Source organism: Pan paniscus, chromosome 1 (assembly GCF_029289425.2).
Source record: "Pan paniscus chromosome 1, NHGRI_mPanPan1-v2.0_pri, whole genome shotgun sequence".
Lineage (NCBI taxonomy): Eukaryota > Metazoa > Chordata > Mammalia > Primates > Hominidae > Pan > Pan paniscus.
In genome coordinates this window covers 73,014,781-73,027,735 of record NC_073249.2, presented here as the reverse complement: position 1 = coordinate 73,027,735, position 12,955 = coordinate 73,014,781, and the positions used below count along the sequence as shown (strand labels likewise).

Sequence of the window (12,955 nt, the reverse complement as noted above, 5' to 3'; positions counted from 1 at the left end):
GGGCCTTGAGACGTGATAAATAATTTGGATATATCTCCAAGGGCAATGGTGAGCCAAGAGACATTACATTTCACCTGACTTTTATTTTATGTAAGTGATTTAAAGTAGGGAGCTTAAAACATAAGGACACATATAGCTAATAAGTTTATGTGGGAAATTATTGCCTGTTTTAGTGGGGAAATTCAAGGAGCCTTTGAATGACTTGAGAGTCAATGTAGAAGGGAGTTTTATGTTGAAAGATTCAGATTTTAATTGTTTGTTGTTTACTGTTCCTAGGACAGAAAATGCCCACTTTCATCTCCACAGGCCTCTTTTATGACTTAGTTAATTTTTTCTGCTTCATGATCTTGAAATTTTCATGTCACTGAATTTTGCAAAGATGAGGTCCACACAAGAAAAAAACGATTGAGATACAGTTGTTCTTAGTTACTCTCTAGGTCCTTACTAACCATCAACCCCTGCCCTCCCCACACAAAGGTCTTTCTAATTTTCTTATCCCAACTCATCTGATGGACTCTCCTCATCTCCCATCTCCATCCCTTTATCTCCCCAGGGCCTCAGGCAGCTTGTGTGGCGCTTGCACTGAAGATGGGACCTTTCGTCAGTATGTGCACACAGCTTCCTCCCGGCGGGTGTGTGACTCCTCAGGTTATTGGACCCCAGAGGAGGCTGTGGGTAAAGTACCATGACATTTTTTCTTTATACCCTGGTGACCACTGAGGATGGGGGTGGAGATAAAGAGTGGAGTAGTGACATGGTGACAAAAAGGCAATGTGTGTGTGTGTGTGTGTGTGTGTGTGTGTGTGTGTTTTGCTGGATATCTTTTGGAGCTGCCTGGTGCCGCTGTGTGCAGAATGTTCCATATGTGCCTAACATGGAGGCCCCATGGCTGTGGTAAAGCAGAGATCAGCATATAGGACAGAAGGAAGGAGAAGTCAGCTGAACTCAGGGTGTGACTTCAGGGTGAGATAGCTGGGAGGTGTAGTGTTACGTGTGCCTACTGGTCCTTGGAGTAGCCGTGCCATGTGACAGTGTAAGCTGACCTCTTACTCCGCTGCATCAGGAAACACACCGCAGAGAACACTCATGCACTGGCTGAGCAAGTCTGGGTGGGGGTGGGGGGACCGCAGAGAAAACTCATGTACTGGCTGAGCAAGTCTGGGTGGGGGTGGGGAGACCAGGTGTTCCACACTGACTGTTCTCGTCTATGCTATTTTATGAGTCTATTAATCACTGGTACTTGTTGTGCTTTGGATATGATCTGAGCTAGGCTCCAGGAAGGGGAAAATATTTTTTGTTATCTTTTTTTCTGTACCTCCCCTAACTTTTCAAACAGTCACACATTCACTCACATATGTATATTAATGCGCCTAAGACAAATTACAGCATGAATCTTTTCCCAGTTCAAGTCAGAAAATACTGTTGACAGGATTTTAGCACCTCCTGATGAATGGCTTGACTTCTTCCATCATCATCATCTTTAATGTTTACCTAATTATCATCTTTTTTCTTTGCTTTAAAATATTTATTAAGACACTAGAAACAATTAAATAAGATGTGTTGGCCAAAGCCCCATTTGAATTAATCTGCAGTCTTGATTGTGACACGAAAAAAAAGGAGAATATTGGTCTGAGAGTCTGCAGTATCTGCAAGATATCATCCTGGGCTCCCAGTCACTCAAGTGACAGGGCTTCAGGGATAAATCTGGAAGGAGACAATTTACTTGATTGATTGTATATGACTTTTTTCAAGTGAGAATTTTCAGGGAAGAATGGAAAGTGAGTATAAAATTTACTGCATTGGACTCTGAACAGAGATTCGCATTTCATAAAGGGCCATTTTGTGTGTGTGTGGCAGTCTGTCCTGTGCTGGTGTTTTAATGCCTGTTTGATTCCCTGACCTGGTATTTTTTTCCTTTTTAATTCTAGGGGGAAAAATCAGTTATCTGAGAGAGGTAAAAGGAATTAGAAGTTCTACGTTCTAATTCTTGTATTGTGTCTTAAGGCAAACCAAATCAACTTTTAGGGCTTCCATTTCATGCTTTAACATGAAGTCATAATAAAAACTTTTTGACTGGCAGTGCTGCTGTTAGGTTGATTTCCAAGGACCTTTATTCTGCTAGTATTGGGGGCTTAATAATAATTATCAGACAAACTGAGAAGTTTTTAGGACTGCTAACATTGGACTTCACAAGCATTAATTTATAAATCATTAATGAACTAAGTATATATGATTAATAAGAAATACTAGTCTTTGCTTTGAAAAGGTGAAGAACCAGGTCATATTTAAAATATACACTATAAGAGTAATCTCTAACAGAGCAGGCACAAACACATGTATTTATAAATATGTCTAATGAACACTGCTTAACCACCAACTATTTTGTAAATGCTATGGGGATTAGAAAACTAAAACAGACATATTCCCTGCTTAAACATCATCTTCATGGTGAGAATTTTCTGGCTTCATAACCTAAAATAGCTCCCAGCCTCACCTCATAATTCTGTATTCCCTTATGTTCCTCCACTTGTCTTCACAGATATCATTACTACTTAATATTATACTTTATATTCTTTTATGTATTTATTGTTACATCTATCACTTTATTGTAACATATAGAAAGGCAAGACTTCGGTCTCTCTTGTTCGCTCCTCTATCTCTAATACCTAGATTAGTTCTTGGTGTAAAAGAACTACACTACCAATTTTTGTTGAATTAATGAATCAACTCATAATAAATGAATCAACACACAATATAGGCAAAAAACAATAAAAACCATAAGATGTAACACACCACACACACACAGTTGCACACACATATTTTTGAAATTAATAATATGTGTTTCTATTTCCTGCCTGCAGTTTTTCCCTGCAGCTACCTCCCTACTCACACATACCTGCACTGAAAGGGAAATTGCAATGTTTGAACTGGTTTTCTCTGGGCTTTGGGACATAATTTATTTTCCAAATTTTGAAGGGCTAAATACTTCTACTTTGGTAAATGTAGGTATTTAATTTCTCTAGAACATTGTATAGATCTACACTGCCCTAGTAAGGCGGGGCTAAACATTATCACTTATTTTGTAAAAGAGGAAACTGAGGCATAGAAAGATGTGCCACAGCCACTCAGCTAAGGACACAGGAGGGCTGACTCTGCTAGTTCTCGATTCAACACTCTCTCTTCAACTCCCATCACACGATAGAAAAGAAAACCATTTGGGTAGATTACTTCCATGGAGCTGACTTTCATAGATTCGTGATATTTGATTTTTTATCATTACATTTTTATTTGGCTACTGAATCTTCATTTTTTTTCCCACTCCATAATATGTGTTTATATTTCCTGCCTGCAGTTACCTACCTGCTTACACATACCTGAACTGAAAGGGAAATTTCAATGCATGGTTTTAAAGTTCGTCTAACCATCAGTTGAAAGGATTGCCAGGGTGGGATCTTAGGGAATGAAAGAAGTTTTGTGAAGAGCCCTACAAAGATTGCAGTGACAGAGTGAAATCACTGGTCTTCAGAAGCATTAATTTATCATAAGTTATGAATGGACTAATCGCATGTAATTCTCTGCTCAAGGATTGTTTAAGGACATGGCTTCTCTGCATCAGCCTCATGTTTCCACCTAGGATCTGGGTTGCTCCCTTCCCAATTCCTGGTGGGTTTCCTCTTGCTAAGGGCACCATGTACAGGGATGGGGTAACAAGAGTGTAATGCTTTTTACTTTTACACCTTTGTTCTTACTAGTACTTAAGATCTAACCTGCTAAGATGACCAACTTCTACAGGAATTCTAAAAGTTCTCTCCATAGTTCCTCTTTCTGGCTGCTAAGGGCTACTCATTTTCTGACTTTTAATGGCTGCTACTGATGTATCTTTCTGCTAATCTCCCCCCAGGGCCTCCTGATGTGGATCAGCCCTGCGAGCCGAGCTTACAGGCCTGGAGCCCTGAGGTCCACCTGTACCACATGAACATGACGGTCCCCTGCCCCACAGAAGGCTGTAGCTTGGAGCTGCTCTTCCAACACCCGGTCCAAGCCGACACCCTCACCCTGTGGGTCACTTCCTTCTTCATGGAGTCCTCGCAGGTCCTCTTTGACACAGAGATCTTGCTGGAAAACAAGGAGTCAGTGCACCTGGGCCCCTTAGACACTTTCTGTGACATCCCACTCACCATCAAACTGCACGTGGATGGGAAGGTGTCGGGGGTGAAAGTCTACACCTTTGATGAGAGGATAGAGATTGACGCAGCACTCCTGACTTCTCAGCCCCACAGTCCCTTGTGCTCTGGCTGCAGGCCTGTGAGGTACCAGGTTCTCCGCAATCCCCCATTTGCCAGTGGTTTGCCCGTGGTGGTGACACATTCTCACAGGAAGTTCACGGACGTGTGAGTTTGGTAGCATGACTATGGGGCTTCCTGGGGCTCTGGGGGTGGGTTTTGTTACTTTTCCCCCACTTTTTAATATTCAGCCATGCCCTTAGTCGGAGGAATGTTTAGACTTTCAGAGGGGATTTTACCGTAAAGTGGCATATCTGAGGTAAAGAAAAGCACTTCCCAGAAAGGGGCAAGCAGGTGTCTGATTGCTGATGCCATCATCATGATTATGGACAAAAGGTTAGTGTATGAGATGTTTCAGTTGAACTGAACATAATTGCTACAAATAAGTTGATCAGAATCAGATACTCCTGTCTGGTGACAATTTAATTTCTGATTCTTTGCTTTAGCTGTCTGATCATCTGCCACAGACCCCATAACATTTATAAGGTATAGTCAATTCTTCTATTGCTATGCAAGGAGGCCGAGGGCCTGGCAGACCAGACGATACACTCAGTTCCATGACTCATTCATGATATGAGTTTCATTCTTTCCCCTTCTCTCATTTTTCCCCCTCACACCCCAACAACCAACTCTCTTTTATCTTTCTCTTCCAGCTCTCCTCTTCCTGTTAGTTCTGTCTTTTCTTCCTACATTTAGTGAGTTCTACTATGTTCCTGGCACTGCATGTTCAGTGCTGGGGGCACAGACTAAGATGAGGTCCTTACTTACAAAGAATTCAATATCTGGAGCAGGAGGCTGGTACTCCAAAGGCAAATTCTCTTGACCTCATAACCTTCTTTGGAGACTGCCCTGAGGGCAGAACTAGGGCAAAACAAAGTTTTATCAGAGATACTGTCAGTTAGTTTTTGCTGCATTAGAAATCATCACAAAAGGTAGTGGGTTAAAACAACAAACATTATTTCTCATGATTCTATAGGTAGGTTGGGTGCTCTCATCTAGACTTACTTGGCTAGCACCAGATGGCCCGGGATGACTTCCCACACAGCTGAGACAGCTGGCATGGCTGGGGAGATGAGGGCCTCTTTCCTCATGGTCTCTCAAGGCCTGGCCTGGGCTTTTCATGGTAGTGGAAGGGTTTCCAGCAGCAGAGAGGGCAAGCCCCAAATGCTTACACTTTTCAAATCTTTATGTTATTCATGATAATGTTCCACTAGCCGAAGCAAGTCACACAGCAATTTTAGACTCAATGGGTGGCAAAATAAACCCTCCCTTTTGATGAAAGAGGCAGCAAAGTCACATGATAGAGGGGAACATTGGGGACAGGGTAGTCATTTGGCAGTCTACCATAGCTACAGAAAAAGCAGAGAAAAATGTCCACCTTGAGCTTCATTACATTTTTCTTCCCATATTTGCTCTGTCAATTAGAACTAGAAGATAGTGAAATGACCAAAAAGCTAATGCAAATGCAAAGGTAGCTTTAAAAAGAAAAAAGATGTCTTTTGAACTTCTTAAATAAGGCAGTTAAGATGACATTTGTTATCTAATTTGCTACACACACACACACACACACACACGTTTAAGGCCAATAATATCTCATTTTGTAGATGAAAAATCTGAGGCTTAACTTTGATTTGGTTCAATAGCTAGTAAATAGCAAAATTGGAATTAAAATCCAATTTTTCAACTGGATCTCATTTTGGTCCTCTTGCTTCAGTTAACACTCTGCCTTTTACAAACTCAGATCCTGGAGGGCTTGGGCTACCTGCCGCTGAGTTTTTCCTCAAGAAAAGTAAACACATGCTGATGTTTCCATCCAGTCCTTTCCCCAGCCACAGAAAAGTGTGAAGCTTTTATGCATGGCTGGACAAGCAGTCTGACAGAAACCGCCTTGTAAAGGGAAACTGTCAGCATTGATTAGGATATAAAATTGGTTTTACTTTAGAAATATCTGGCATTCTCATGAGAGGTTTGCTTCTCTGGGGGATGTGGGGGTAACTAATTTGGAAATTTAAAAGACTTTAATATCTAGGTTTCTTTTCTATTAAAATACTTAAAAGCCAGCACAGAGGTTTTTAAAGATGTTTTTGAAACCCTGAGACATTTCCTGGTTGCTGCATCAGCTGAGGGAGTGGAGGCTTTGTGGGTGAGTTGAAAAGTCTGTTAAAGAAGAGAGAACCATGGCAGAATACTGATGGCAGCCACTCACGGTAGTCCCAGCAACCCTTTGAGATCCTGTTTCACTAAGTAACTCCCATCCTAGCTTGACTTTGATGGTAGTTTTCCAATTAGGGCAGGCACTGGGCAAAATTAAGATGAAGGCAGATTTTGTCTTTGGGACCAGAAGCTCCCCTTCTTGAGCCCTTTTCCTCTTCTCAGTGTCTTGCCTTTCACCCTCACCACACAATCAGTGCACCAGGATCTAGAGAGAGTCTGACAAGTTCCTTTCATCTCTAGGGTCAACTGATACAACTCCATTCCTGATACCTACACACTTTAATAGATTTGGAGGTGGGGAGTTGTTTAATGCATTTCTAATTGTGGAACTTCTTGCTTCCCCCAAATTGTGACAAAAGGTGTTCCTACCTGCTGTTATGAGACAGTTGATCTTACTCCTAAGGATTCAGTCTTCTCAAGACAGGAATTCTCTTGAGAGAAAACTATGATCGCAGACCCAAGAAGGGGGACTTCCTGAGCCCAAACTCTGAAGCTTTCATCTCCAGTTTCTTTGATTACTTTGATGATACAGAAGACTGGCTTTTAAATAGTTTTGTTTTGTTTTAACATGGTAAAAATGCACTTGAAATACCATCTTCCGAGATTAACTGGGACTGTTAGGTTCAGTGTTAATGCAGCAAGCATTTACTGCGCATTTACTCTGTGCAACGCACAGGGAATACAGAAATAAATATGGTTTCAAACCTTCTGGTGCTCGGGAAGACTGTGCCCTGATCTTTGTTTTAGACAATGCAGCATATGTTTAACCTTTATGTTTCCCATAATATTTCCCTTCAACTTCTGCGAACCATCAACAAAGGACCCAGGGCATGCCTCACTTTGTGGCTGTAGTGGTCACAAACCCTTTGGTTTCCACAGGGAGGTCACACCTGGGCAGATGTATCAGTACCAAGTTCTAGCTGAAGCTGGAGGAGAACTGGGAGAAGCTTCGCCTCCTCTGAACCACATTCATGGAGCTCCTTATTGTGGAGATGGGAAGGTGTCAGAGTGAGTATTTTGTGTGTGTGTGTGTGAAAGAGAGAGAGAGAGAGAGGGAGAGAGAGCAGGGACACTGTTCTCTGAACAGAAGTTTCAGGAGTTTGACTTGTTTTGGAAATGTAGGGAGCAAGGCACCATTTGATTCTAGTGTTGAAATTCTAAAATCTGGGACTTGGTTGTGTCAGGTCTTGAGATCTGGCATCTCTACATAGTTATGGAGGAACCCACTTTTACTTATAGCTAACCCCAGAGTATCGAGGTATTGAGGCCGATTATCTGGGGGCCCCTTTTATGGCCTCAGCAAGCAACTGCTGGACAGTGATTCAGGGAAGGAATTTATGCAGAAGAAGGTTACTCATCAAATGATGCTGAAAGAGGATCTCTTTTGAACAAATGGCCTATTCTACTAACGAGGTGTGTGATCTAAGGAAATTCAGTATAGCTTTCGGATCTTCAGTTTCTCATGCAACCCTTAGTAGAACTGATAACAATATAATTTCCAGCTATTCTGTAGGCATCACCAAGGTAGAAATGGAATCACCCTTTCTGTTTCTTAACATACTATGTTACTTTTCTTGTTGCCCTTTTGTGATATTAGCATAGAGGACTAATTAATTCATTCTGGTTTGCCTGGGACTTCCCTGGTTTTAGCACTAAAAATACCAAGTCCCAGGAAATCCTGGACAGTTGATCACCCTACATCAACCTAACTTTAATGGTCATCTATTTGTTACTTATATAAAGCTGCTGGGATGAGGAGGCTGGAAGCCAGACACTGTGATTTGTCTTAGATTTTGCATCCTAATAAGATGGGTTATTTTTATTTTCCCAGACCAGGTGAAAATATATCGTATATTGAAGCCCTAATGGGAATCAATTCTGTAGGCTTGCTTGGGATTCCATCCCATCATTTAGCAGTCACTCAACATTGTTTATCTCCTCAATCTTCTAAGATCCTGAAACTATAGTAAGTCTATTCCTTGTCATAGAAGTATAAACACTAAAATGTTCCCAGCCCTCGATAATATGTGGAAGCCATTGAGGTCACCTCAACCTTGCTCACGTGCTGTCCCTTGCTACCTAACTCAGCCTGCCACCTTCCCTCCTTCACTTCAAATCAGATTTCTCCCTTGGATGCTTCACATTGCAGAGGACAAGTCCACTTGACACTGTTGTTGTTTTCTCTGTTTTGGTTGCTTCATTTTAAACCTGAAGCCCTCCAGTTAATGTGCTGGGGGGCTGGGTGACCACTACTACACTGGCAGGACCCTCCTTGAACAAAACACTCTGCCCTCTGCCCTAGTGTCTTCCAAGGCAGCTGTCTGATGGTGGCCACCCTGCAGCCCCAGGGTGCCATTTCTGCCTGGAGGATGTGGGGCTTGAAAGGGGTGGAGGGCTCTTTCCCTACCCTGATTTTGCACATTCTCTCACGAGCCTTAAAGCAGCTTCATCTAAGGCAGCACTGCTTGGCTACTGGGTCTCGCAAGGTTACTTATCAAAATGTTCCTTGAAACTTCTGCCTATGTTTTCTTCTCTGTGTAACTAGCACTTCCATCCAATGGGAAGGTATGCAACTCCAAATCTGGCTTAGCTAAATGCACCACATTACACGTAAAACAAGAAGAAGCCATACCAATCATTTGATCACTTGGATATCACTTGTCAATAGGACCACCAAAACAAGCACGATGCAGGGCCCTGAAATTATAAACAGTATTCATATAGAAGTTAATCATTTCAATCTGTGCTGTTCAATATAGGAGCCACCAACCATAGGTGGCTCTTTTTGCCTTTAAAATATACCAAATGCAACTAAAAAACTGAATACTTAATTTTATTTAATTTTAAGTAATTTATATTTAGTTTAAAAACCAAAACTCAGTTTGGTTATTGGAAAATCTTCAAGTATATTTGGAACAACTTGGGCAGGTAAATCTAATGTTCCAACTATAAAGTTTATAAAGTCTAAATACAGATCAAATAGTTGAATTCAGATGTGCTGTAAGTGAAAAATACACACTAGATTTCAAAAACTTAGTATACAAAAATAATGTAACATGCCTCATTTTATACTGACTGCAGATTGAAATAATATTTTGAATATTTTGGGTTAGGTAAAATATATTATTAAAACTAATTTTACCAGTTTCTTTTTACTTTTTAAATGACTACTAGAAAAATTAAAAATGTGGTTTTCATTACAGTTCTGTTGGGCCGCATGGCACAAGATGATACATAGCATGCTTATATTGATTGTTTAGATTATCTTCAAAATGAAAATATAAAGTTGCCGACCTCCAAGATTATTCCTGGACCCCTTGTAGCAAAACATAGATGAAGGTTAATCCTCTCTCCATAAATAAGCACATTAAGGCATAAAGTATTTGGAGACTTCTTGGATATAGCACACATTTAATTAGGTCCCCAGTACAGTCTCTTTTCATTGAACCGCATTGCATTTATATAGAAAAACGATTTGTAGTTTCCTTAATTTCTTCAATTATGTTGTTTTTATATCACTTTTAGCCTTCTCCACTTCCAGCTTGCCATTTAAAATATGATTACTATATCACTGTATTCATAGCATACATTTAATTCATTTTAAACCATTCTCATTTCTAATTATTTAATCTTTCAGTCATCCTAGTGAGGCATACTTTAAACAATAGATTAGAGCTATTTATGATGTTCTGGGTCTGAAAACACTTTCACATTCCAAATCCTTTATCTACTGAGTTAAAATATATGTCCATTTTGAGCATGAAAAAAGTCAAGGAGAAAAAAATGGTAGTCCTCATCCATTTTGCAATAGCCAAATATTGGTTCTTTCATAGGAGCATCAACCCAAACTTATTTTGCTTCCATGAATTACTTCATGTCCCTTTCACTATAAACTAACTCCCCCACCTCAATTCAAATTTTGTCATCTGTTGCATTAGCATTTGAGGTTGGAAACAAAAACATTTTTCTTCTCTCAGCATTTGTTTCTTCCCTGCAATATATGTTAGCTGTAACCAGGTGGTAGTAGGGAGTAAAGACAGGGACCTGAGCCCTAAGGATTCCCTAGACGGGCTGCTTAAGTCTCTGGGTATATGAACAGGAGATTGAATTCTACAAAATCCTAATTTTTATAACAACTGCACCTTTATGTAACAAAACAATGAAAACATAAAGAAATACCAGATGAAAATGAATAGATGAAACCACACAGACAGACAGGCTTTCTTCTTACCATCATCAGCTATTTTAAGCCTTTATTCATTATAGGGCTGGCAGGGTTTTTCTAAGCTTAAGACCCTCTCCCAGAAACATCATCAGGACCCTCATGGATCTCCTAGATGTTTCTGAGCCGTGAGCTACTTAACTTCAGGAATTCCCACAACCCACTGGACATGCCAACCACCAATCATTGCTTAAATTGTATCTACTTTATATATCCATATGTTTGTTTCTATTTTCTGTAAAAGCATTCTTTTAGCTCCTACTTTTTTCCAACTTGCACTTTTTAATATATACCGAGAAATTGTAAGAATTTTAAATGATGGAGCTAAACAAGAAAATTTTTGTGTGTGTGTTATATATGCATATATATTTTACCCTCTAGGAGACTGGGAGAAGAGTGTGATGATGGAGACCTTGTGAGCGGAGATGGCTGCTCCAAGGTGTGTGAGCTGGAGGAAGGTTTCAACTGTGTAGGTAAGTTCAAGAGTTTCAGTCTAAGATTGTGTCCTACTTTTAGAGGTGTATTATTTTGTGAGTTCTTGATATCCTGTAACATCTAGCTTAGTGATAATAATAATAACCTCTGATGTGTCCCTTGTATGCCAGGCATGAATTGTTTCACAGGTATTATCTCAGTCAATCCTTAGAATAACTGGGGAAGCCAAAGTTAGGCACACAGCTTAAATAACTTGATTTCATTTATGCAGCTAGAAGTGGTAAAGTCAGCATTTGAACTAAGGAAGTACAGCTCTAGAATCTGCGTGGTAAACCATTAGGTTATACTGCTTCCTAGCTTAATGTTACCAGGGATTTCTCTTGGACCCTCCAGGGTAACGCCAATATGTCAGGTAAGTAGCACAATCAAATGGACTCTACATACAAATTAGGGTAAGGAAACATTCTAAGCCAAAGCGAATGCAAGACATATTTTGGTGACTGCGTGTAGTAGATTCAATCATGAAGAATAAAAGAGGATCCTAACATATTTTAGCCTTGGAGAATCACTGGTAAAAATTTTAACTTTGACTCTAGAGTATAAGGTGCTTTTAACTCTAGACTCTTGCCACTCCAGGGAGGCAGTCTACAACACTTTTCCATTTCTAATTAAAGCTACCATCAACAGGTTTCTTAGATGCAGATTATTTTCCATTGTCATCTGCATAGATTGCAATGATTTGGTAGAGCATAACCACACATTGAAGTTTTTAAAATAGCAGTGCATTTAAAAATATTTTAATGTCTTGAAATCTTAAGATAAAGTAGAACGTGATTACAATTATGTATAATTTATTAAGGTGTTAAGTATTATGCAGAATATACAAATGTCCCTGCTCTCCAGAGCCAGACCTGAATCATAGAATGTTGGTGGTCCTCTCTCCATAAATTCATCCATCCATCCATTTGAAAAAGGCCCATTGTGTGCTATATGTTCAGTGGTACCATGTATTCTGTGCTTGTTGTGTACCATGAGTCTGATAGAGTCCCTGATCCTTTCATGAGTACAAGTTTAGCAGTGACTTAGAGTACAGCTTCTCTGTCTTACAGAAATGCCTCCTACCAAAGCATGACAGATGAGTTTCTAGCTTTTGCTTACCTAAATCTAGCCATGAAGAATGAACCTTGATACAGACCATTCTGTTTACAAATGGCCTTATCTGTTGTAAAATTTTTTCCCTTTCTTCCAGTTCGAAAACTGAGGCTCAGAACATTTTAATGACTCATCCAAGGACATACAATGAAATCTTTGCAGAGCCAGCCCTAGAACTCAGCTTTCCTCATGCTTAATCAAGTGCGTTTTCCCTGCTATGAAACTACAGAGGATATATATATTTTTTTCTGTTTTATTTGACTACCATTCAGATATTTGAAATACCTCTCCATTATTATCCTTTCCAATCCAAACATCCCCTCATGTGATTAGGTTTCCAGACCCTTTCTTATTTACCCCAAACTGTCATGCTTCATGTGGTCAATGCCCAGAAGGGAATCCAATACTCCAGATGTGGTCTGGCTATGCCGAATACATCGAACCGATTACCTCCCTCTTCTGTACACAAGTATTTGTTAACACAACCTCTGTTAGCATTATTTCTTTTTGGTAGCCACATAGTGGTCTCATATTAAATACAATATACATTCTCCAAACACTGAACTTTCCTCAGTGCAGCTCAAGTCTTATTTAACCTAAGAGCAGACCTTAATTTGTGTCTATCACATTTGATCTCATAAAATTTGGC

General features: G+C 40.0%; 1 protein-coding gene across 1 annotated transcript in view; it reads left to right on the top strand.

Moving 5' to 3' along the window:
- PAPPA2 (pappalysin 2) overlaps positions 1 to 12,955 on the top strand; it is a 642,477-nt gene that overhangs the window by 488,059 nt on the left and 141,463 nt on the right. The window contains exons 11-14 of the mRNA XM_055111171.2: positions 554 to 675; positions 3,902 to 4,391; positions 7,377 to 7,505; positions 11,101 to 11,192. Coding sequence (XP_054967146.2) covers positions 554 to 675; positions 3,902 to 4,391; positions 7,377 to 7,505; positions 11,101 to 11,192 — 833 coding nt within the window. The remainder of the gene's footprint in view (positions 1 to 553; positions 676 to 3,901; positions 4,392 to 7,376; positions 7,506 to 11,100; positions 11,193 to 12,955) is intronic.